At 43.0% G+C, this 25764-nt stretch overlaps 1 protein-coding gene and 1 long non-coding RNA gene across 2 annotated transcripts in view; one reads left to right on the top strand and one right to left on the bottom strand.

Annotated features, from left to right (window-relative positions):
- Positions 1 to 7188, top strand: part of LOC148188460 (uncharacterized) — a 117850-nt gene extending 110662 nt beyond the window's left edge. Inside the window, exons 4-5 of the long non-coding RNA XR_015777599.1 lie at positions 4739 to 4782; positions 5844 to 7188. This is a non-coding gene — a long non-coding RNA (uncharacterized LOC148188460). The remainder of the gene's footprint in view (positions 1 to 4738; positions 4783 to 5843) is intronic.
- Positions 7189 to 7272: 84 nt separating this feature from the next.
- inhbb (inhibin subunit beta B) lies at positions 7273 to 18713 on the bottom strand. Its single transcript, XM_042494632.2, has 2 exons — positions 17583 to 18713; positions 7273 to 9653 (listed from the first exon to the last, which is right to left on the bottom strand). Exons 1-2 carry the CDS (start codon positions 17971 to 17973, stop codon positions 8815 to 8817), a joined length of 1230 nt encoding a protein of 409 aa, XP_042350566.2. The 5' UTR covers positions 17974 to 18713; the 3' UTR covers positions 7273 to 8814.
- Between the last annotated feature and the right edge of the window lie 7051 nt (positions 18714 to 25764).

The raw sequence follows: 25764 nt of genomic DNA, 5'->3' as shown, positions 1-25764 counted from the left end.
AGGCCATAAGTTATGACCAGGTCCAGGGTGCGCCCCCTGCTGTGAGTTGGCTGTGTGACATGCTGTCTAAAATCTAGGCAGTGTAAAAGGTTTAAAAATTCTCTGGACACTGTGTCTGAGGAGTTGTCCATGTGCAAGTTAAAATCACCAGTTATTAAAATTTTATTGTACTTACTGTGTATAATTGATAAAAGTTCGGAAAACTCATTGATAAAAGATGATGAGTACCTGGGTGGTCTGTAGACGGTTAAGCAAAGAATGGGGGGGTTGCTAAAAACAAAGGCATGATACTCAAATGATACGAAGTTGTTAAAAAATACTTCATTTGAGCACATGGTAATCTTTGTAATTGAAGCAGTTCCGCCTCCTTTTTTGCCCTCTCGAGTTGAAAATAGAAAGTTAAAATTTGGTGGGGAAGCCTCAGTGAGAACGACAGGTGCATCAGTGCCAAGCCATGTCTCTGTCAGTAGAATGATGTCTAAGTCGTTGTCTAAAATAATATCGTTTATAATAAATGATTTGTTTAAAAGGGAGCGCACGTTCAGGACAGCTATTTCAGTGTCTGCACTGGACGTGCGCTTGTCACCTCCAACTCGGGGGATGTTTAAAGTACAGTTAGTTCTATGAACAAACCCTGGTCTTACTTGTCTGTTGTTTGTAATTCTGGTTTTGATTGTCTGAATATTATCCTGCGCCTGTATAGTGGAGGGTGACGGTGGAGGTAAAGGTAATTGGGAGGCAGGGGGTCTGTCAGTGCCTGTGTCCTTAGTGAGTCAGGAGGAGGGTGTGGTGCATGAACGGATAGTTAAATCAAAGATGTGAACCATTCTTGTTTGGGTGGAGGCCGTCCTGTTTGAAAAGGTGGGGCCTGTTTAAAAAAGCTGCAAAGTTGTCAACAAATGGGATACCTTTTCCCAGGCAGTATCCCTTCAACCACACATGCAGCTGACGAAGACGGGTGGTGGTGATGTCACCGTAACGAGGTGGGGGAAGCGGGCCTGAGATAATTAGCCGCTTCCCCGTGTCCAGCAGGTGGTCAATTAGGGTGGTGAAGTCCCGTTTAAGAAGCTCCGACTGCTGGTATTTTAGGTCGTTGATGCCGGCCTCCAGGACCAGCGTAGACGCTGAGCTATGCTGAGCACTCAGCTGCAGAGCGGAGGATGCAACGTCCTTGACCCGTGTGCCAGGGTGGCAGAAGGTCCGGCCGCCATGCATTGCCATGTGCCTGACCATGGAGGTCCCAACCACCAGCACAGAGGGGCAGGTGCGCCTCTCCCGAGTGCACACTTGTGACTGGGCCATGGATGGTGGAGAGCGGGGCCGTGTGGCTCCGTGCCTCACGGAGGAATTCCCCAGGTGAGCCCCAGGGGAGGAGCGCTGTTGTTGTGCGGCAGCACAAACACCGGTCAAATCAGACCCGGCAGGACCCGGGTGGTGTTTGTCGCGGGAGCCGGGGGCAGCCTCTGCCCCGTTGAGGGTATCCGGATCCCGGCTGCTATGGGTGGTCCCGGGATATCTTCGGACAGCGTTCTTCAGCAGCCTCAGACGTGTGGCCGAAGACGTGGCCCGGGATGGCAGCTGTCGATCCCGGGCTCCAGCGGCGCAGCGGTGGAGCCCACCCGGAGGCTGCAGCGGAGATGACAGACCGGTGCGACAGCGGGGCGCCGATGCCTTGGTGCCCGCCGATAAGGAGGGACCGGTGGGGCCGGTGGGAGGAGTGTCTCCTGGGTGGTGAGCTGCGGATACCGCGTCGGTCCGAGGCGGGGACGGTGCAGCAGCCTCTGGAGGGGAGCTCAGACCCTGACCATCGCCTGGAGCACCAGCATACTGCGACAGAGTCTCAAAGAGGTTGGAGAGCAGGAGTGGAGGCGAGGTGGTTCCAGCCAAGGTCCTCGTTCGGCCACGGCTAACCACTTCAGCCCATGAGCGCTGGAGGCGGGGGGTGGAGCAGAAGGATGGCCGCGGACTGGTGGGCAGGGCACCGTGTCCTGGAAGGCCGTTGAATATGAGGAGATCCGGAGACATTGCTCGTGGGCGATGGTCATACACTGGTCCAGCTGGGCTTCCTTACTCCTCAGTTCCTCGGAGAGCCGGCGGACATCATTCAACAGGTCAGTGATCTTTTTTTCCGCCTTCCTTAGTTGGAGATGATGGTCTTCAGGGGACATGGCGGTAGCCATGTAGCTTAGCTTAGGTTAGCTAAGTAGCTCGCGATAAACAGAGGGGCAAAACCAGGTTTTTCCCAAACTCCAGGTCACTTCTGTTTAGTTTGTCGTCTGTGTTCGTCTGCGTTTGTGCCACCAGAGCAGTTGGTTTGTTCGCAGAAGTTGTGCGAGTTTAAAAGCTTAAAAGTTTATTGCATTACATAACTCTTAAAAACTGAGCAGATCAACTGACAACACAATTCCAAAGTTCCTCTGACAATCATAGACTGTCACTTCCCAAAATCCCTCATATGCGGCCGCTTCCATGTATAAGTGGCTTGCCTTTCCATTATCACTCGCATAATATGCCCATGCTGCCTTGAATTGGAAATAATGACGGCTAGTTCGGTGGCTGCAATAAAAATAAACTTGCCAATGTTTTGAAGATGCATCACCACACTGTTTGGAATGTTATCACCAGAGGAGAAGTCACAGAACATCAATCAGTGGAAATGAAGTCATCTCGCAATTGTGGTTTATTGATTTGATATCGCTTAAGTTTTGCTCAAATCTGAAATGGAAAACTGCCCTCTGAGAAGTTTAAGTGAGTACTGCAGATAAATAAAAATCATTAAATTCTGCAATCTCATTTTCCAGGCCTGGAAAAATCATGAAATTAGTAAAATCCTGGGTCCCTTCAAAGTCACAGAAAAGTTTTGAAATTTTGTTGGAACCCTGTGTTTATTGTAATGTTATAGCTAACGCTAACTTAAAGTAAAAAGTCCAAAGAGGTAATGTAGCTACTTTACAAATGAGTCTAGCCTCTCTTTCCTCAAGCATCTATATTCAAGTTTATGTGAGCAAAGTTCTGTTGATATCTAAATGGATCAGCGTGTCTCAGCATGTCGAATGTTACAGTGAAAGTAGAAGTCGCATAACATCACTCAGTGGAAACACAGTCATTTCACAATTGTGTTTTATCGACATTTTGAAAATATCACTTAAGTTTTGCACAAAGTTTTGCATAATTGAAACCTGCCTGTTAATGTTTTTTCTCATCAGTCAACTTGCTAATGATTTGTAATATATGACCACTGCTTCAGGCTGTATTTCCAATCCAATTCTTAGCTTTTCTTTTCAGTTTTCTTGTGCTTTGTTCAGACGCCTTTTACAAGTTGTTTAACCCTTTAACACCTGAGCAGTACAGTTTGATTTCTTCCGAAAACGTGAGGGAAAAAAGGAAGTGAGCAAAGCGGCAAAATAGATCCCACAAATTGCAAGAAACTAGTAAAAGGAACAAGGAAATGACCTGAAAATGTTTTTTTAAAGCTTTTTTTTCCCTTTTTTTCCACATCTTCTTAGGTTCCTTGTTGCTTTCTCCACATATTTTTTTCAAGAAATCAAACCAATTTCATAAGGTTTGGAGGGGTTAAAAAACCAAAAAAAGGAGAAAAGGCGAGAGAAAATTGCCGCGATACTGAACGCAGCCATTAAGAATGATTGGATTAATGAAGTTTTTTGCTCATTAGTGCTCACAAATATGCTTTCAAGTTGCAAAGCCCCTTTTTACTCCTGCAGTAATCCGCCCGTGAGAGAGAGCTTGCAGGGACCTCAGTCCACATTGCTCCAAAGGTCAAAATGTCACCTTGGGTTGTGGGGAGAAGTAAACAGGGGTGGAATAAGCCTCCTGTCTTAAGGGGCCCATGCCATAAATCCTTAGAATAAGAGTGCCTCTACATGGTCTGTACAAACTGAAACAAAGGGTCAGGCTTTAATCGCCCGTAATTGAGATCCTGTTGTGTTAGTTTACAGTTATTAGCAAAGCACTGTTGGGGGAAAAAAAAAAGATGATACTGGTAAGAAAATGAAAAATAAATCTCTGCAATTAGAGTAATCAAAAAAAAATCATCATGTACAGGTGTAGACTGTTTCAGGGTTTTTAAAAAGGAGTGAGGTTAAAGCAGAGGAATGCCTGGCCTCGGGCGATGAATAGTCATAAATTCATTAGTGAATGCGGATCTGGAAGAATGAATGCTATTGGCGATAAACCAGTTGACCCCATCAACTTGGCAGCTGTCATGACCTCAACCTGTGGAGGTATTAGATGAGGGAGGGCAGAAGGACAATATTTGTTTAAGCTGATAACTAGAGGTTGTGGAGGTTGTGTGTGCGCACATGCATATTTGTGTTTAGTGTCTTGTTTACGACTTTGGGTGCGAGCACATGTGAGTGATCGGTGTCTGCATGAGAGCATGGATTTTCTGCGCTTGTGTAATTATTGATACACGGATGCGAGTGTGTGGCCCCCGAGAACAGCCACAAACAGCAGCACGCTTAACGGCCTCCAGCTCTCACTCATTAACATTCCAGCTGTGGAGATTTTGGCATGCATTGGGAAGCGTGACAAGACAGCTACACATCTCTCGGCCTGCTCTCAACACAGGCTGTCATTTGTCTGCAGAGGTGCAGGCTCCACCGAGCAGATTAAAAACAACCTTCACATCATCTCTGACAGGTCATTTCTCTTCGTGTCCGCCTGCTTGTCACTCACACGTACCGTTATATTGATTTGTTTTTTTTTTGATTTTTCACAGAAAGACATTCTGCTGCTGCTGCTGACTCATCCATCTAACTACAGGTAAAGAGTTATTTACGCTGATCACTCCCTATCATGCTATTTGCCCCACAGGCAAACAAATCTCATTGCGCTACTTTGGCAGATCCTAATGGATACATCATTTAGAGCAATTATGTGGCTGATATTTTACAGACACGTGATGTGTTTTTGTGGAGCCGTGCAGAAACATTACACGCATTCTAGCCGTTGGTAGGTGTTGGCACAGGCAGACATTCAGGCGGGCAAGCCTTGTATTGTTGCACAAAGTGTTGACACACTGCCGCTGACATTATGGCAACTGTAAAGCTGTGTTGAGAAACAGAAACGCTGTGAGAAGCGTTGCAGCGGGAAAAAAGTAAACGCTCTGATGTAACACACTGCAGGGCTGCACGCATGCACCACAGGAACACTGATTTCCCAAAACACACACACAGAGAGGAGTGACCACACACACAAGTCCAAAGTCAAGACTGACAGGTATCAAGTCAAGTTCCAAGTCAAAACCAGCAAGTCCCAGTTGAGTCCCAATAGGATCAAGGATCAAGTAAATAGGATCAAGTCATTGTTTTTCAAGTCAGGACACCAGAGTTGCTGTTGATAATTTTGTTGTATGTTAACAGATAATGACAATAAATCTGATTGACTGACTGAAGGAGATATCAAGTCATGCACTCAAGTCCCAACTCAGACTTACAGGTCTCAAGTCAAGTCCACTGACAAGTCCCAGGTCATGACTCAATTGGACCAAGTCAATGTTTTGCACCTCACAAGGAAGTCTGTTAGTCCCAACTCAAGTCCCTAGTCAGGGCTGACAAATTCAAAGTCACACCCATATAGGACCAAGTTTTGTAACAAGTCATAATGTGCTCTTCACCAAATAATAATAATAATAATAATAATAATAATAATAATAATAATAATAATAATAATAATATAGATATATATTTAAATGAATAAATGCATATTTATTTGTTAAAACAAGTTTATAGGAAGTTTTTGAGTCTTTGTAATCTATGAACCCCACATTTTGCGAAGTGCAATACCTTTTTTGTTTTTTAAATTTCTTTTTTTCACTCTACCAGGTGAGCTAGTGGGCACCGTGCAATTTCTTTTGCATTGACCACTGTAGTTTTTGAACAAAATTCTCAGCAGACCACTAGAGGATCCCCACCAATTGTAAACCCCAAGCAGCCAGTCAGACCAGAGGGGAGAAACCAAACCAAAAGCGCCGGACAAAGAGAGGGAGGAGAATCAGCATCAGGGCGTGGCTGACCTGACTTGGACCGAGAGCTGTTCCTCTACTGAGCCTTCTTCTGGCTAATGTCTGGTCGCAGGAGAATAAAACAGATGAGATGTGATGGAGACTCACTTAGCTATGGGTGACATGGTTAACCCCTAACATTCCGGATCAAGCTGTTTCACTGGATAGATGGACCTTGTTGGGACCCATTAGGACACAAGACTCTGATGTAAATTCAAAAAAATGCACTGCAGGCATTGAATGATGCCACCAGCAGCAACATGCCCAAAGAACAAAATGGAATTTTCATAGTAGCTGCTGATTTTAATCAACTCATCTTTCAACTCCAAATATGTAGCAGGATCAGGGACAAAAATAATTTGGTTTTTTGAACTTGGTTTAAAAAATGACCAATAAATCTACCTTCTACCATCTTCTATTTTCTTTTACAACTGCTGCTCAGTAACATAAAGTTTGTTCTTGATGGTTTAATTCTGTTGATTGGATGTTGTTGCACTGACTCAGACTAAGTGGATCTAGAGAATAAGTGTTGACTTTTGGGAGTAAATTGTGTTAAAATTTATAGATTCAGGACATGAATGGAAATAGATTGATTGGAGGCTCAGTTTTACATAACTCCAAGTTGCAAGTCTTTTTTTTATTGTATCAAGTTGAGTCTAACAACATCAAATAAGTGAGTTGAATCCACACTCCCAAAAACATTCATAATTTGTCTTGTTATTTTGTTATTTATTGCTGATCCCATTGTATATTGCTTGTATAAAAGTATGGTAATTTATTCTTTTTTTAATAATCTGATTTATGTTACTGTTTTCAATGGTGAGAATAGGTAAATGAAATGAAATGAAGTCATGTGATTGAAGGCCATGCCTCTGACTATCTGCATGCACACGCAAACACACATCATGGTTCTGCAGCCAAAAAAAAGGAACGGAGTGGTTATGTGGAGGTATATGTGCTGGCAGCCGTTATGGATGCCACTGAAGCTGTTAATCATAGTTGTAATTACTGTTCCACAGCTCCAGCTTATGAGAGACACTTGGTCCTGACTGACAGCAGGAGAGAAATGTTTTATGTTTCAACCAGTATGAACGAAGACTGAAGAAAGTGTACCCAGCTATTTCAGCCTCACCTTCTTGTTTAGGGAGGTACCAGCCAGACGCTGAGCAAAAACAACAATGCAGGCCCAACCCATTGCTCATCAGGAGAAAAAGACACACAACAACAAAAGAATTTAAAGTTACAAAATATTTAAGAAAACATTTTTATTTTACATAAACTGTACAGATGATGTTTTATTTGACTAAATGATTCTCAGACAGGAACTAAAAATAACTTTCTTATTAAATAGAAAACAGAAACAAAAATAGAATTAAAGATGAAAAAAATGAAGTGTTGCTTATTGTACAAAACAGAGAATGAAAACAGAGCTAAGAAATGAAATCATATATCGTACCCTGATACAGTGGTAGGCCTATTGCAAATGATCAAAACAACAGTATTGTACACAGTAACTCAATGGCCTCGCCATCTTCAGTACAATAGCTAAAATCTTGGCCTCTTTGGTTCCATTAATTAGGTAAAATACATTTGAAACAAAATTCAATTTACTTCTATAAAAATAACTTTTCAATGGCAGTTTTTTTTTTTGTTTCACTAATCCCGCAACTTTTCAGTGCAAACGTCACAACAATCATTCGCTTTGGAAAGGAAGCGAAAGATTACATTTCAAGTATTGATAAAGAGTCGAGGACTGAAGCAAGAAAGAGAGAGAGAGAGAGAAAGAGAGAGAGATGGAAAGAGAGTCTAATAGAGCATGTTGAGTATGGGTATAGGTTACTATACATTGCATAGCTCATGTGGCACTTATTTAGTGATAGGACAGGACACTCAGTACCCCTTGGAAGGCATTTCTTTATACAAGTGCTATTCAGGGTGTGCATTTCAGTTTCTGCAAGTGCTGCACTGCACTGTGGCGACCCACTGGGCCGAAACTAGAGTCTCCACGTCCACTGGCCCACATCTGCTGAGCCTTAGCGGGCGGTAGGAAGCAGTTCTCACTCTGTCGCTCCCAGTGCACGAGTGAAGTGCACTTATGAGATCCATCTTCACCTGGTTGTCATGGTGGCAGGGCCTGAAGCTCTCTTGAGGTCGAGGCCCGTGGTCAACAGCAGCTCTGTGGGCGACTTTCTTTTGCCTTTCTGCGAAGGCTATAATCCTAAGCGCTGCCGGTCTAATTCCACCAGAGAGGACAGTCAGACTGCATCTGTCGGCATAGTAGGGAAGTGCTGGTGTTCTGAATTGTATAAGCTGATGAATTGTCAGTGCTTTATAAAAACAAAAGTCTGTCACGTGCTTAAAGTACTTAAGAGGGCTGGAGGAGTGGGATTGGGAGCAAAGCCAATGGTGTCATCAGCTGATCCTGTCACTTTCCTTAAGCGCTTGTTATCTTCATTCAAGAGGAGATGATGAGCCATTATTTTTTGACTAGAAATGGCAAACTAGAGCAAAGTATCATTTGGTGATAATCGTTCCCTTCTAGTCCCGTCACTGACCAGTCGGAAAACTCGGACAGCGAGCACATCACTCAGTCTGATAAATACACACACTCGCATGGACACGTGCAAACACACGGCGACACAGCACTGGCACTTGCTACCAGCGCACGTGTTGCTCGCACGTACAGTAGGTATAGATATATTGTATATGTGTACCGCACAATAACGTCCTGTTTGTACAAAAGGCCTTTCTGACTGTTCCGAGTTCAAAGATAATGAAGGCTCCGCATGGACTCAAGCGCAGCCACACTCCTCCACAATCATGTTGGGCACATCCCTCTTTACAATGTTGTACTCATCATCAAAGTAGAGCATGGACATAGTACTGAGCTTGGTGGGGATGCAGCAGGAGTTGACCGAGCCCGGGCTCATCCCTCTCATGCGGTACTGGTTAACCACTGCAGTGTGGAAGGATGATGCAGAGCCCGGCACGCCCGCCATGTAGGCCGGGCAGCTGCCCTCGCAGTAGTTGCCGTAATAACCGGCTGGCGCAATGATCCAGTCGTTCCAGCCGATGAGACGGAAGTCTATGTAAAACTGCTGCCGGCAGCAAAGGCCCCCACTGGTGCCGTCACACTCTAGCCCCCGCTTGCGAATGCGGTGCTTTCCATCCACCTGCCGTGCACGCACCACCAGGAAGGGTCGGTGGGATGGGTCACCCGGGTCCACTAGCACCGGAGCCACGCCCGCTGTGTCACAGCCCTCGCAGTGGACCTCCAGGTCCTGCCGCCGGCTGCCTTTCCCGAAAACAGCTCGCACCGCCTCTGAGAGGGGGAAGGTATGCCACCCGCTGCGTTTCAGATCCACCCGCTTCTCCACCAGGGCCCAGCGGCCGGTTCCACCTCCACCACCACCGCCGCCTCCTGGGCCTCCCGGGCCTCCCTCCGCACCGCTGGTAGCTCCAGCCTCCTGGTAGTGGATCTTGACTGTCACCTTCCTCCGGAGGCCCTTCTCTGGACCAGCCGGCAGCACACGGAAGTAGAGCCACAAGTTGGCCTGGGACACGTACAGGTTCTGGTTGCCCTCGTTGGAGATGAGGAAGTACAGACCAGACTTGGAAGACGTGTGCTCATCTGTTGGAGAAAAACAGGAAGGGTTAATTCTCAATCTGCAATCCAAACAATATTAACCCTTCAACGTCAATGTCGAAAACATGACACAGTAATTAAATATGATATATGTTTCAATCTGCATTTTTTATAATAGAGACTGAAATGATGATTAACCCTTTCTTGTGCTGCTTTTAGATGTCTTTTACATGAATTTAAACCTTTAAACCCTGAGGCTAAAAAAGAGCACACAAAAATGAGCAACTTGGCAAGAAATGTTCCCCAAATTGTAAGAAATTAGTAGATTTGGAAAAATTATATTAAAGCTTGGGTAAAATGTCGAGGGAAAAAAGAAAAAAAATCTAGGGAAAAACTATACTCATTATAGGCATTATTAGACATTTAAAATTATGTTACATAATAAAATGATTTTCCTTTAGCACTTCAGTCATGTTTGCCTTGTTTTTCCTATTATTATTTTAAAGTATTTTAAGGTAATTTTCTTGTATCTTTTTACTAATTTCTTGCTAAATTCTGGGTCATATCTTCTTTTGTTGCCTGTTGACTTTTTCCCATGATTTTGAAAGAAATCAAGCCAATTCACTGTTCAATTCATGTTCATATTGATTTGGATGTGTCATAATTGATGTTAGGAATTTTTATTCAATGAAAGGTTTCGTTATAACAAGACCCAAGTTTGTTCATGTGATAACAGGTGATCACAGGATGATCTCTGCTATCATATTACTGATCTGAAATTCCATACTTAGGTCACATGATGACAACATAGCTATCTCCATGACAACGGAGCAAACTTTAGGAGCTGAAAAATTAGCACTGCTAAAATAAAGTACATTTATGTTTTATTAAAGGGAAATAGGCCAAAGACTGTTTCCTTTCTTCACGCACACACACGAGCACACACACGCATGCGCGCGCACGCATGCACACACACTCACACACACACACACACACACATGTGCTGGCACAGAAAGCAGAAAGCCTTCCAAAAAGGGCACAGCTCTGTATTTTAAGGGCTGTTTTCTCCTTGTTTTCTCTCTTCACCCTCAATCACTGTGTCAGGTGACCTCTGTGGCAGCTCCTGATAGGCCAGTTGTGACGGCTGAGTTCTGGGATCAGGCCCAGTTGGCCCCAGGTCCAGCTTTGTAAGTGACAGGGCCAAGACGGGAGAGGGGGGGACAGGGAGGAGAACAGAGAAGAGGAAGACCAAGGAAAGGAGGAAGGATGCAAGTGGGAAAAGGTGGGAGGGTGGCGGACACGGCCAAGGCCCCCAGGGGGTTCACTGGGTTCGCTACTTAGTACCCCCCCTTCTCCTCCCTGGCCTTCGAACCCCACCCCCACCCTACCCCACCCCTTCCCCCCTCCCTCCAGTGTGCACACTCTGAGAGTGACAGCACAAAGCCCCCTGTGAGGCACTGGGAGACAGCCGCGCTGCAGCCCGCCATTGAAACGCGTGGCTTTCCAGCAAAAAGCATGATGAGGCAAAAATAAAAGCCATTTACATGACACTGGCCACTTTCTACAGCGGCACAATGAAGAGATCCCGGGAGTCTAAAAGGTGGCGATGGTCTCTCCCTGGCAGTATTTTTTTTTTCCAAGCCTAATGATGTCTTCCAAATTACCCCGAGGTAACTTGAAAGGTTTCTATTTCAGGAGATTTGGTACAATGTGCTCAAGCAGAGCAGCCCCTTTGAAAGCGGCTAAATTACTTTGTTTGCCGACTGATTAGTGTGTGTCAGTGTCAACAGGTGGCCACCAAAGACGGGCCCCCCTCTTTAAGGTGCCTCACGCCTCTTCCTCCTGTAAACCACGGCTTTACATTCACACAGGGACCTGTTCAGACCAGCTCTTCACTCTGTAGCATGTCAGCTGGGAGCTCAAGCACTTCACACACACACACACACACACACACACACACACACACACACACACATTTGCACCCATCCGTGCACACACACCCAACCCTGTGGTAAGCAATACATCAACTATCAGCCTTCTCAATACCGGAGTCTTTGGGGAAAGTATCAAGTGCACAATGAGAATGCATTGAAATCTACCTGAAGTGAATGATAGAAAGAAATCAGCTGAAGAGCCACTTTTTGCCTGCAACTGCTATAAGGGCCCCTCAGGGCTACAAGTAACTAACCTCACCTCATTCAGCACCGTGCGTTCTTACTTGCCCCGACAGCTCCAAGCTCAGAAAAAGAGGGATCGCGCACAGCAACCAGCACACTGTGACAGCGTGATAAACACAGGGAATGAAGACCGGCAATAAAACTGAACATGGAGACAACAGCTCAGCTCCTGTTTGTTCCCATGACTCAGTTAAGAATTTTCTTTGTTTGTTTGTTTTTTTTATTTTTGATTTGTTTGCCAAAAATGAGAGAAAAAAAACAGAAGTACTGGATCTATAATTTCTTTATGTTGTGTTAAAAAAAAGAAAAGATTTTGTTTCTTCTGTTTATGGGTGATTTCCCATTCACAATATCTGCATTATCCTTTAGTGTTATTATCCCCAAAATCATGTGCCATTAAAAGTTATAAATATGATACAGATTAGAGATGCACAATATTGTATTTTTGCCAATATCTGCTATGAAGATTTATAACAGCTCATTTGGCCAGTACCGGATACCGATCGATATATACACACTTGCTACCTAATTTTAGTGATCATCAAATCTCTTCTGTAGTGGAATCAACATCAAATTATGCATACTCTTAACATGATGGCCAGCATGAGATGGAGACATGAAATACAATGTTTTCAGTGTGTGTAATCTTTATTCATTGTGCAAAATCAGTAAAATGCTTGTGTTTCTTACATGTTCATTTTGTCAATACAAATTTTAGTTTGCCATATCTTTGGAAACTGTTGGCCGATTTCATTTGAAAACCACGTGCCGATATCATTTTTTGGTATTTTGTTAATGTCTAAGTGACTGCAGAGGCCCTATTTACACCTGGTTCCAACATGCATTTTAGATGATCGGATCAGTACAGGTGTGAATGCACCATATGCTCCTCAAGAGATCCGATTGCTTCGATCACATTCACATTGACTTCTTTTAAATCACTTCTTAAAACCCATTTTTATTGACTTTCTTTTATGTGATGTCATCTATTTTAAATCTAATTTGCCCGTTTTTATTCATCTGTTTTAGTCTGCATTTTATCTTATTTTTCAATTGCTCCTTTAAATGTCTCTGCTTTGCATTGTCAAATCACTTTGTAAACTCTGTTCACAAATGTGCTATATAAATAAAATTATCATTAGTATTATTATTGTTATTCAGATGTGTTCTGGGCGACATATGGCTACATTCTTTAAGCAGTGTGTCCGCAACGTGTCCTGGGCCGCATCGAAAGACATTCAACTCAGCTGACGTCCTTGCTTATTGACTCCCCACCAGTAAACTTAGTGCTTAAGGACAATCCACAGAGCTGCTCTCCTCCTGGCAAATGGTATGATCAAGCCTGCCTGGATAGCACCAGCTAACAAGGCAACAGCTGTTGAATGGTCCCAGCAACTCCAGTGCCCAGAGTACTCTCTGCGCTCTGAGAATGTGGTGAATGAATGAATAACTGAACTGTATATGTATTTCACCAGTGCTCCTAATGAATGTTCCAGCTCCGAAATAAAAATATGAATGTGTGGGAGACCCTGAATTCAAACTGATGCATAAACAGCTGGACTCTGTCTTTAAACCCTGTTAATTAAATAAGTAACATTAACCATGTAATGCTTACAGTTAGCCCTGTCAGTCTGTGTGCAGGCGAACTCTCACTACTCAGTGAACAGCACAACAAATCTCCTGCTGGTTAAAAACAACGTAACTGACTTTTGCAAACAAAAATGATGTACATGTTTGAGAGAGAGTTGAAGAGAGATCTGATTTCTAATTGTCACTGGAGACACATATGGAAACATTTTCTATTGTTCTCACTGTTCGTCCGTGATCATATCAACCAAGGTGCATGTTAGTAGCAGGTATAAACTGGCTCTAAGATGCTCTGCCAACTTTTTAATTCAGTGCCACTTAATCTCCTGAGGTTCTTAACTGAGTCATTGACTGAATCAATGTCATTACAATTTCCTAAAGGACAGGATTATCAGAATGCTTGTTTTATCTGACCAGTACTCCAAAACATCAAACCTTACAACATAAACTTTACAATCACATAAAACAAAGATTCACTAAATCCTTGGAAATGGGAGACTGGAACTTTAAAATGTTCAGTAGTTTTGCTGGAAAAATATCCCAATTATAAAATTTTACAAGATGCAGTGCTAAGATTGTAACAGATGTATGAACAACTACATAACCTCTATAATCTCCTGACAACAAACCACCTCCAGATCACTTTATTAGCTACTCTGGAGCTTTCTGTCATATCACGACTCTCATCAGGAGATAGAGTTTGCTAGTTGTCATGAAGGTGTAGTCTCCCAATTCTCTATTACTTCTCTTCAAGAAAGTGTCCAAATTTTGAATCTATAATCTCATAACAACTGGCCATGATTAAATCATCTGCTGCCACATATAGATTTTCTATTTCTTGAAGCTGGACAGTTTATAAATTCTATTGGATTAGAAATTATGCTCGGTTATTCATTGCACCACACTCTCGCAATGCAGAGCATACTCTGGGCACAGATGGAACAGCAGCATTGAAAGAGAAACCTAACTGCACATTCTGCTTGGCCTAAAAGTTTTCATTCACCCATAGCAGCTGCTCCTCTCATCCATTGATCTTAAGTGATCCGCTGTGAGCGGATTGGCAATTCAATCGCCCATCATGTGAGTCACAAACTGTTGCTGAGGAAAAAGTAAGTCAAGGGGCTCCATCTGCGCTGCTTTCAGGTACCTGCTAAACGCTCAGGATTTATAGAGGAGACACAGAATGATACAAAAGGGACACACACTTAAAAGAAAACATAAAGTGTAAACTACTGTTTTCAAGGTCAAAACTGAACTGTCAACCTGTCAGTCTATAGTATTTAAATCACACCTTGGCTTCCTCTGTATCAGGAGCATATACCAACACACCATGTGACTTTTTTCCATTGAGGTCCTTTTCAGAAACCAACTGCTCTTTCCAGCCAGTGTTACAAACATTTCAGAGCTGGCCCTGACACGTCTCGCCTGACCTCGCGGTGGAGAAGTTACCAGTTAGCATCAGCACGCGGGACACCTGGGTGGGCTTGTGTAGATAAAGAGCTGCTCCAGCGTGTCCCCACCTGTGCCACCAAGTCAGGGAAGAGGCCATGGAAGCAGGCAGCTCCAGAGCTCATTACTCAAAGCTGTTGTCGACAAGACCACACGCCGCGGAAGGACAAGGGTGCGGCGCAAAGCATTTTCGTGGCTCTGACATGAGCAGAGGCATGCATGCATGTAGCAGCCGCGTCCCTCAGGCCTGAGTCTCAGCACTCCAGGAATTCCACATAGGGAGAGGAGATGAGGGAGGGAGATGGAGAGGATGGGGCTGGACTTTGGCAAGAGGTCAAAGCCGCTGTTAAAGCTTTACTACGGGGGAATTTTTAATATTGGTGCATACATCATTTATACAGAAGCTGCCAGGCCCATTGAAGACTGAAACACACACTTGTGGGTGAATGTGGAAAATATCTGGAGCAGGTCCAGGAGGGCCATGACTGACAGCTCCTCATGAAAGACTTGTGTCCTGAAGTAAACCCGCCAACCCGATCCTCTGGAGGAACCACACTGGAGTTAATGACCTCCCATAATGAAGTCTTAATTCCATGTCTTGGACCCCTCGCCGCGAGTTCACTGGGTCCGAACGGCTATAGTGAGCAATCAAGAAGCACCGATCTAAACTTCTCCGTCGACCCCTCTCTCTTCCGCCCTCCCTTCTTTCCCTGCTCCGCTCCCGTGGATACGGGACACCGAATCCCTCAGTGTGGACCCACGGGACCATGTCAGGAGAGAAAGGAGATTGGCATCGTCTCCCTCACCTGCTCGCGGCAACTTGGCAGACCTCTTACCTCTGCGCTACCGCAACTGGAGATAAGAAGCCGGCTCCCTGGCTGACAAGCGCCCAGTTAACCCTGTGCTGAGGGGAAGGCGAGCTGACCTCACTCACACATAAACAAAGCTATCCACATCTATTTGCCGGCTACTGTTGGCTAAACATATGCCAACCTCAACCCCCAACCCGCCTTCTTCTAAACTGTGACAACAACAATTCAGGCTCCCTCATGCTTGGGGGACAAGCTCCCCTGGCTTCGGAGCTTTTTGGAGACCTTGCCTCTGAGCCATGCCCCGGCTGGCAGCATCCGATCTGGGGGGCGTGAGCCAGCTGGCCAGGAGGCAGACGGGGTCTAGGGAGCAGGGACCCGAGCCAGCTCCATGGTACAATGCCACACAAAGGCTCAAAGGTGTGAGGAAGAATAGAACTAGGGAGAAAAAAAAACAGAAGTAGAAGAAGAAGAAGCAAAGGAGCCCAGCGAATCTTTAGAACGACAAAAGCATTCTTTACAACGCTGCAATATGGGCACACACAATATCACCCCCACCATCACCATACCCCTCCACACACACACTCCCCCAAATCCAACCCCACAAACTCAAATGTCTCATACATTATTCTGAGCAATTTCTTTTGTTTTCCTGGCTTTTTTTTTGTTCCTCTCCGCTCGATGTTGACATGTTGGGTTCAGCAGGAACACATAGTGCTCTTATAATAATTGCCTGGCCTTTGTTCCCTTGTCATGAGGCTGCTCAGATCATTCCCATTGAAAGGCGGGACCTATAGCAGCCCATTCAGGCTAATTGTACCGGCAGGGCTGATGGGAAACAACAGGATGGTGCGTGCGTATGTGTGTTTAAGATATCCTATTTTGGTGGCTTTAATTGCATGTTTTCTTTTTGTTAAACTAACAGTTTGTGTCAAAGATGGGGTTCTCACAGTGCTAAGTGACAATTATTGGATTCTGCAAGCGCAGATGATTTTAGGTGTGTGTGTGCGCGCAAGCTTGTGTAGGAAAGGGTGTGTGTGTGTGTGTGTGTGTGTGTGTGAGAGAGAGAGAGAGAGAGAGAGAGAGAGAGAGAGAGGAAAGGGTGTTCTCTTTGGACTTCTAAGAATTAGTTAGATACACAAGGGATAAATGGCCAATTGAGGGACTTTGTCCGTATTTAAAAGAGGGCTTTATACATTGGAGTATTGAGTGTGAGCACAGCTTTAGTGATGAAATTGGATTCAGAGGTTCTTTTTATCCCCTAGACAACACATGGGGGTAATTTAAGGACTCTTGCCTTAGTTTCATTTCTTTTTGTGATTTCATCGGGCTAAAACGGGAGGATTTACCACCAACTACTGCAATGCAATATAATGATTAAAAAGATGATGGCACATCCACACTGTAAAAAGTATTTGTTTTTACTTTTTAAATAAAGTGTCTGGGCTGCCTTGTTTTTTAAGTTGACTGAATTTGAGAATAAAAGTTGAGGGAATTTTTGTAACAATTCAACTTTTCTCTAAATATTAGGGAATCTCTGGACTAGTTTCAGTTAAAAAAAAAAGGCAGCCTGGATATGAGCTTATTGAAGTTAGGCTGACTGAATTTGAGAAAACAAGTTGAGGTAATTTTGTGATATTCAACTTTTCTTCAAGTTCTCTCAACTTAATATTTGACGGCTGTCAGTACACTATCTTAAGTTAAAAGTAGTTTCTTTTCACAGTACAATTAGATTATGGAATTTTAAAAAACGGATTTGTCTGTCTCAGCTGGATTTCTGCTGCTGTCATTTCATATGATAAACTCTACAGAATGAAATTCAATCTATGATTGAGAGTGTTTTTCGGTTATTAAGCCACCTGGCTGCCTGCTACCTGTTACATAAAGTCAAAAGGTGGCTGGGTTCACCGAGGGGTCGATTTAGATGTGCGCCGTGAATTATTGATTATTACCTGATTCGGCGAAGCTGATGATCTCAGAGTTCTCCGCTTGAACCTCGTTGTTGTACGCAGCCTGTCCGTCAAAGCTGGGGATCTCCACCCGGCCGTCCTCGCGCACTTTCCCGGCGTGCAGCCTCCGCAGCGCCGTCACCATCGCAGCCTTGGGGATGGGATGCGTGATGTTGGGTCTCTCTCTCATCTGCAGCCGGTTTAGTATGTGCCTCTTCACCGCTTCCAAAAAGTCTATGTTGACCCGCTCCGACTGATCCGGCGCCCTGAGGCCGCAGGACGCGCACGACTCCTGGGGCGAGCTCTGGGATTCCGTCGCGGTGGCCACGGAGCTGCAGCGCACGGAGAGAACGCACGCCACCAAACAGGACAAAGCCACGCTGTAGATGCCCATTTTTCTAAATTTAAGATTACTGTCCAAATTATATGCGAGACAAAGGTGTAATACACACAATCTAAGGTTAAAGCTACTTTTAATTTACAATTTTGCAAGTTCCAGGAGAACATCCACTGGTGCTCCAAAAGTGAGAGGGTATCCAAAGAACGAAATCTTTGTATTCCAGAAACATACAAGAAATAGTGACGCTAATTAACTCCAGTCATTATGCATTTAGTTCGTTATCCAGCAATTCGTCTTTTTCTCCGCGCACAATAAAAGTTCATCTTTCTGATTGCCACGCGCACTCCGGAGTTTGGATTGTTGACGCGCTTCTGTCATACCACGTTCACTTCGCACGCGTAATCTACCAAAACAAACCAGGGCTAGCGCACCGCCGCGCCGACAACTCTCAATAAATAAAGAAACGGTGTCCAGAGGCGTTCGGTCCGCTCTCTCCCATTCAAACAGCACGCACAGAGTCCTCTTCCACAGCTGCGCTCCTGAGCACAACCATCGCTGACGCCCGTGGCTTTTGTGTGTATGCCCCTGGGTTGTACCGTGTCCGGTGCGCGCGGCTGTAAATGGCCAGCGTCCGTGCGTCTTGCAAGATGCTGCTCACTGAGACCCTTTTCTCCCTTTGCAATCACGACAACAGGGGCTCCGCACACCCAAAGTTTTTATACAGGAGTGGAAACCACGTGGGGATTTCCACCAACTGGACGCAAGGGATTATTCGACTACTACGTCTACACAGAGCCACGACTCCACTGATGGAACAAGGTTTTATTATGGTAACACGGCGGCCCCGCAGAGGTTGCATAATTCCCCGAGGATGGCATTATTTGACTTAAAGAGTCAAACATGATGTGATCATCACACTTTGAGATCACTATGTTTAGGGCGCAGGTCTAGTTTGGATACCCTGTGCAAAAATCAGAAGAACCAGAATGTGAGGAGTCACTATGACTGATGTTAATTCACGCTTTATAGACTGATTTAAAAATAAAACTGATAGAGAACATAAGCGAGACAAACGTTAAAGCTCATACAAGAGCCGTTTAGTCTCTTAGCCAAGCATTCACATGATAAAACAATTTAAAATGATCAAGAGAATTATTGGAATTAAATGTGGAAATGTATTATTAAAAAAAAAAAAGAAATATAAATTGATAATTCAAATGAAAAGAAAACAATCTGGGTGATGAAATAAATAAAAGATGGACCTAATGTCAACTGAGCTCATGGCCGGTTATAATGCAGATTTACAAATAAACAGCGCCATCTACCGACTAAAAACTGTCATTACATGAATGGATGGACGGATGGATGTTGACAGAATAGTAGTGACTTTTTTTTAGACTTTATGACATACTATACTTTTTTGCATCTTTATGATATGCTATACCTTTTTCTAATTTGTATGACTCACACAATGTTGTTGCATTTCAATGGCTTATTCAGATATTAATAAAAATACTGATTTTTTAAGCATACTGTAATATGACAGGGTTTGGTTTTTTGCTATATTCTATATACTATATTCTGCCTTTTCCCAGATTTTTTCATACAATGACTGTTTTATTTTATTTTTACAACATACTTATGGCAGACTATACTATGATTTATTTTTCTTCATTTTGAAGACATACCATAGGTTTTCTTTTTGATTTTTTTCTTTTTTAAGTTTAATGACATCATATACTGTATTTTTTATCATATTATACTTTTTTTGTCATGCTACACTATGATGATTTTTTCTGACTTTGATGACATACTACTTTATGACTTTTTTTCTGATGTTTATGATATACTATACTATGTTTTTTTCTTTTTTAACATTTGTAAGACACACAAGAAATGTACATCATTGTTTTTGTATTTTCAAGACATGCTGTTCAATGATTTTTTATAACATAGTATTGCCTTTTTTTTCTCACTTTTATGACTTAGTATACTTTTTTTCATTTTTAAACACACTGATGAGTGTGTTGACTCTGGAGACACACAATCAACTGAGCAGGAAAAGCCACAAAATACTGATAAACAGATTACATCAAACCGGTCTATTTGGCAGAGTGCAGTATGTACAATTGCCAAAAGGGTATCTCAAGGTTAGGTATTTGGGGTCCCTGTTATTTGGAATTACTTAAATAGCCTCTGCCATAATGTAGGTGATGCATGTGTTCATCTGTATGCTGATGATACAGTTACTTATTGCTTTGCTTCTACTCAGGCCCTCTCCCAGCTTCAGCCTGCCTTCAGTGATGTTCATCTGATAAAACAAAATACAGTTTATTCACAAAAGCCAAGTGAGGCCCTCAAATATTCCCACTATTGTTAAGACACCAGAACAAGAATACTGAGTGTGTTTCATCTTATTATGGGCATCCTGTTGGACGATTGTCTTTCTTTTCAGCCACACATTGAACTACTTGTGAAAATACTTAAGATGAAACAGGGTTTTTAATACAAACAGCAGGAACTGCTTTTCTTTCATGGCCAAAAATGGCTTGTCTATGCTACATTTTTGACTGTGTTTGAGTTTGGGGATGTATTATATATGAACACACCCTCCCAGTGTTTGCATACTCTGGACTCTATCATGGAGCATTGAGATTCATTACTATGCTTGGGTTGGGTGGCTATGTGGACTTTTTCATTGGCATTCTCTTATTTACAAAGCTGTTCTTGGCCTACTTCCAGCATATTTATGTGTCTACATTGAGCAAAGAACAGAAAATGCCAATGCATTTACAGAACTTGTCCTTATTGTCTATACAAGAGTTTGGTAGAAGAGCCTTTATGTTTGCAGCTCTATACATGTGTAATCTTCTGCATAAAGACTTATAGCTGGACTCATTGGTTCCTTTTCAAAGCATTGTTGCAGGATACTTGTATGTCATTTTCTACACGCTAATGTCAGGGTGCATCTTAGATGGCCTTTCAATTGTCTTGTTTTTATGGTTTATTTATGGTGTCTTATAATACTTTCTATGCCTTCTTTGTGGTAACTTTTTGGTGTTCTTTTTGTGTTTTATGTTGTTTGTTTTGGAGGGGTATATTTTGATTTTGCGTCTTCATTCCATGTTGTCTGTCTGTAACTTTTGTTGCTGCCTGCCTTGGCCGGAACACTCTTGAAAAGAAGATTTTTAATCTCAAGAGGGTTTTTTTCTGCCTAAATAAAGGTTAAATAAAGACAAACTTAAAACAAAAAAATTAATGACCAAAAGAAGAATCACACTCCCAGCACACACTTAACTCAGATTTCCACTCCAAAACAAAAAAAGACAGCGAGCCAACTGAAGGTGTTGACTCTGGAGACTGACTGGATTGACTGGAGACACACAACCAATTGAGCAGGAAAAGCCGACCTCCCTATAGAACCTCCCAGCAGGCTGACTGCAGCAGCTGAGAACATCCCAGCTGTACCCAATAGCTCCTGATTAGCAAGAAGACCTGGGGGATCTCTGTGGATCTCCCTTTTTGCATTTTTAAATGATATATGATTTTTTTTTTTCATTTTTATGAAATGAAATGATTTATTTACTTTGTTGATGTTTTTTTTTTTCAAATAATTTTGACATTCAATAATGTGAATTTTAAAGCTTTCTTAATGGTATACTGTATTGGGTTTCTTTGTCAATTTTGTTTTATATTTTTTATAACAAAGTATACTATGCACATTTTTGCAGTATTATTCCATGTTTTACTATAACTTTTTCATTTTTTATTACATACTTTACTTTTACTTTTTTTTGCATTTTTGATGACATACTCGACCATGACGATTCTGGCATACTATACTATCACGAGTTCAGTTTTGAAGACATAATATACTTTTTACAGTTTTTTTGTTGCATTTTTATAACATACTATATTATGACTTTTTCTATTTTTTATGACATGCTAAACTGGAACTTTCCATTTATGAAATACTATACTATGATTTTTTTCAGTTTTATAACATAATATATTTTGACTTTTTTTCTGCATTTTTATGACAAACTATACTATGACTTCTTTGCATTTTTATTACATACTATACTTTGATGAGTTTTTGCAAATTTATGATGTACATTACTGCATTTTTGGGGGCATTTTAAAAAGATACTATACTCTGACTTTCAGATTTTTATGACATATACTATGACTGATTTTTTTTTGTTGCATTTTTAAAACAGATATATGACTTGTTTTGCATTTTGTGATATAGTAAGATGCCCTGTGATAGTCTGCTGACCTGTCCAGGGTGTACCCTGCCTCAACGTCAGCTAGGACAAGCTGACACGGCTAATGAATGAATGAATAAATGAATGAATGTTACATTAAGATCATGCAGTCTCCATACTGTGGACATTAAGTACCATGGTCACATCATGTGTCCTCTAAGTCCTGGTAGTAGTGTTAGTTTCCAGGAGCAGCTCTGTGTCTTGAGCAGAAGCAATAATGTAGGTCAATAGGCCAAACGAAATGAGGCGCAGCATTCAGCAGCAGCAGTGATGGATTAGAACAGCGTGGCCCACTGCACAAGAGCTGATTAGTTTACTTTCCTACAGGTCCACTCACAGTGTCCATGAACTCTTAGATTAGGTTTACATTACCTGATGTCAACAGAGAGAAAATTAAAGTCAAATAAAGGCACTGTTTCGATATGAGTTTATTTAGAAACGCCTCAGTTATTTATAACTTTATTTTCCTTCTGGGATTTTAGTCCCAAACTGCAAATATTTCAGAGGACCTTTTCGCCTTAACAAACAGAAGTCTGGCAAACTTTGTGCTGTGCAGCCAAACATTGTTTAAACCCACAGAGGTTTGTTTTAAACAATGAATGTCCCACTTTGAATATTTCACCTAATGTAGATATTACATTCCTTTCATAAACAAGACATGCAATAATTTCAAAATGTACTGAATAAGAATTATTTACTGTAATAACCGTAACCCTTTGATCAACATCAGTTTTCTAGAGCTGTATACAGACACCTTCTACAAGCTATTTAATCCTTTGAAACCTGAATATATTGGATTGATTTCTCTCAAAAACATGTTAGAAAAATGTTACAACTGGCTCAAATGCCGCAACATACAAGGACACACACACCGGGCTGGGTGCAAAAAGAAAACATTTATTTACAAAAATGATACTCAAACACAACCAAAAGCTGTCTTGGTTGCAGGGAGTCAGACTGATCAGGCACTGCTCAAAAGTGAGCTGCACTGTGGAACAAAGAATAGCATGCACGCACACACACGCACGCGCACGCACAAAAACAATAGCACGTAACATCCCCTCCCTTAAGATGACAGCCGTTTTGATGTCATCCTAAGGCACACGAGAAAGGGTATCGGCCACAACACTGTCATGTCCCTTTTTGTGATGGATGTCAATATAAAAGTTTTGGGCCATAAGTGCCCAGCGCATGAACCGTTGGTTGCTATTGTACATGCCATTCGGGAACACCAGTGGTTTGTAGTCGGTGAAGACCACCACTGGCTGTGGAGTCGGGCCGACGTAAGCCTCAAAATATTGGAGGGCCCAGAACATGGCAAGGGCTTCCTTCTCAATGGTACTGTACTTACTCTGTACTGCAGAGAACTTCTCAGAGAAGTAGCAGACCAGTTGGACAATGCCAAAAGAATCCTCCTGCAGCAGTACAGCTCCAGCTCCGGTACCACTCGCATCAACCTCCAGCTTCAACGGCACAGCAAAGTCAGGAGCCGACAGCACTGGAGAGCAATGACTGCAAATGCCATGACTGTGTACTGCACAAAACTGTCAGGAGTTACAAAGGCAGAGATCTCAGATGCTCAGGCTGTCAAGGGCACTTGCCAGTAACACTTAAGTCCAACTTTGTGACATAGGGAGCAGCCTCAACTATGTCTATGCAATCTTCCACGCGAGGAAGGGGAAGAAGTCTGGTTTGGTAACACTGATCACTTTCCGAAAGTCAGTACAAAAGTGCGGTGTTCCATCAGACTTAGGTACTAATACACGGTGAGCTTCAGGAGCTGGAACTAGGGACGTCAAGACCATGCATTTGCAAATGCTCAACCTCCTTTTGCATTTGTGCAAAGCATGCTGCTTGATAGGATGACAATCACCAATATCAATGTCATGCTGCAACACTATGGTTGTAGTAGGGACATCTGAAAAAAGTGCACAATACCCCATAACATCACTTTTAAGGGACCCTGACAGATGAGACAGATAAGCCTCCAGATCACTCAGCACTTCAGAATTCTGCAGACATGCACACAGAGCTGGAGCATCTTGAATCACCAGTTAATCCTCCTGAGGAGAGCAGGGAGGCAATACTGAGGCCAGTGCAACTGACAACACTCTAGCAGAGGTGGAGTTTACCGAGTCACCAGTACTGGCAACATAAAGCTTCAGCATATTCACATGACACACACAGGTTTTACATCCCCTCTTAGTAGCTTTCATTTTACATGGGGAGATCATCAGTGCCTCGTTTGCCATCTCAGTCATGGTGAAGAAGGAGCTGACATAGTCCAACACATTCTGGACAGGAGGAGAAGCTCCAATCATTTGCTCACGCAACAATTTTAACGGGCCTCGAACCGTGTGACCAAACACCAGCTCCACAGGACTGAAACCCAACGACTCAAACAGTTTCTCTGATGGCAAAAAGCAGGAGGGATATTCCCTCATCCAATTTCTTGCCAGTTTCAAGACAAAAAGTGTGCAACATAGTCTTAAGTGTTTGGTGGAAGCGCTCTAGTGCCCCCTGGTTTTCTGGATGGTTGGCGCTGGAGGTCTGGTGCTTCACAGAAAGCACATTCAATACCTGGGCAAACACTTAAGACATAAAATTAGTACCTCGGTCTGTTTGAATGACCGTTGGCAAACCAAAAGTGGTACAGAATTTCACTAACTCCTTTACTACCACTTTGGCTTTGATTTCCTTATCCCTGGAAAATTCCACAAAAGTCTGTTTTTCAGTCCTATGGCAATTTCTGAAATGCTGCCTGTAGGCCTCTGGGACCAACTCAAAGGCACACAAGATGGCTACTTTAACAACTTCATAATCAGAGCTTTGTTGGAGCATCTTTGAGGAAAAAACCTCCTGAGCCTTACCCGTCAGTACACACTGTAACAACAACAACCAAAAATCTTGCCATGCCAAAGTGGTGTCTAACACTCTCAAACGCAAAAAATACTTCCCCACATCGCTCTCGGAGAAAGGAGGAACCAATTCTATGTTCCTACTGGAGGGAAGTCAGGGAATGTAAGGGAAGTAATCAAAGTCAGATGATAACTTCAGCTCCTTCATTTTCTCCTCATGCATCAACTGCAACCTTTCCATTTCCAGTTTCCTCACCTCCTCTCTGTCCTTTGCCTCAATCTCAAGTGGCTTTGGCAACTTTGAGGCTACAATTTCACCTCTTCAGGCTGATTGGACTCTTTGGGCAGCAGTCCCTGCTTAACAGGCACAGAGACTGAGAACTTGCTTCTCAGTGCATCCTTCTTAAGAGAGGCTGGAGCAATTTAAATGTGGAAGTGCTCTGCAACGGACATGAGCTGCGCTTTAGTGCAGCGAAAAAGCTGCTCTGTGTTAGGAGCTTCACTAAACCCCTGCAAATCAAACCCCATAGTCAGTGTCCCACCATCACACAGCAGGTGTCACAAAGCAGAGCGCCGCCCACAAGCCACAAACCCAGCACAACACAAGGAAACACTACCAAGCAGAACCAAAGTGTTATCAAACAACGGCGCAGCAAACACTACCATAGGCCCACACAGAGCCAAAAGCAAGCAATCAAAGCTCACAAAAACACTAGGCG

This window comes from Plectropomus leopardus, chromosome 10, assembly GCF_026936395.1.
Source record: "Plectropomus leopardus strain MGB_pleo_1.0 chromosome 10, ASM2693639v1, whole genome shotgun sequence".
Classification (NCBI taxonomy): Eukaryota; Metazoa; Chordata; class Actinopteri; order Perciformes; family Serranidae; genus Plectropomus; species Plectropomus leopardus.
Note: the sequence above shows the minus strand (reverse complement) of the source record. Positions and strands in the feature narration are given on the sequence as shown.

Coding starts and splice junctions, on each gene's coding strand:
- inhbb (XM_042494632.2), bottom strand. CDS start 17,973: ATGGGCATCTACAGCGTGGCTTTGTCCTGTTTGGTGGCGTGCGTTCTC. Junction 9,654..17,582: donor CATCAGCTTCGCCGAATCAG/GTAATAATCAAT, acceptor TTTCTCCAACAG/ATGAGCACACGTCTTCCAAG.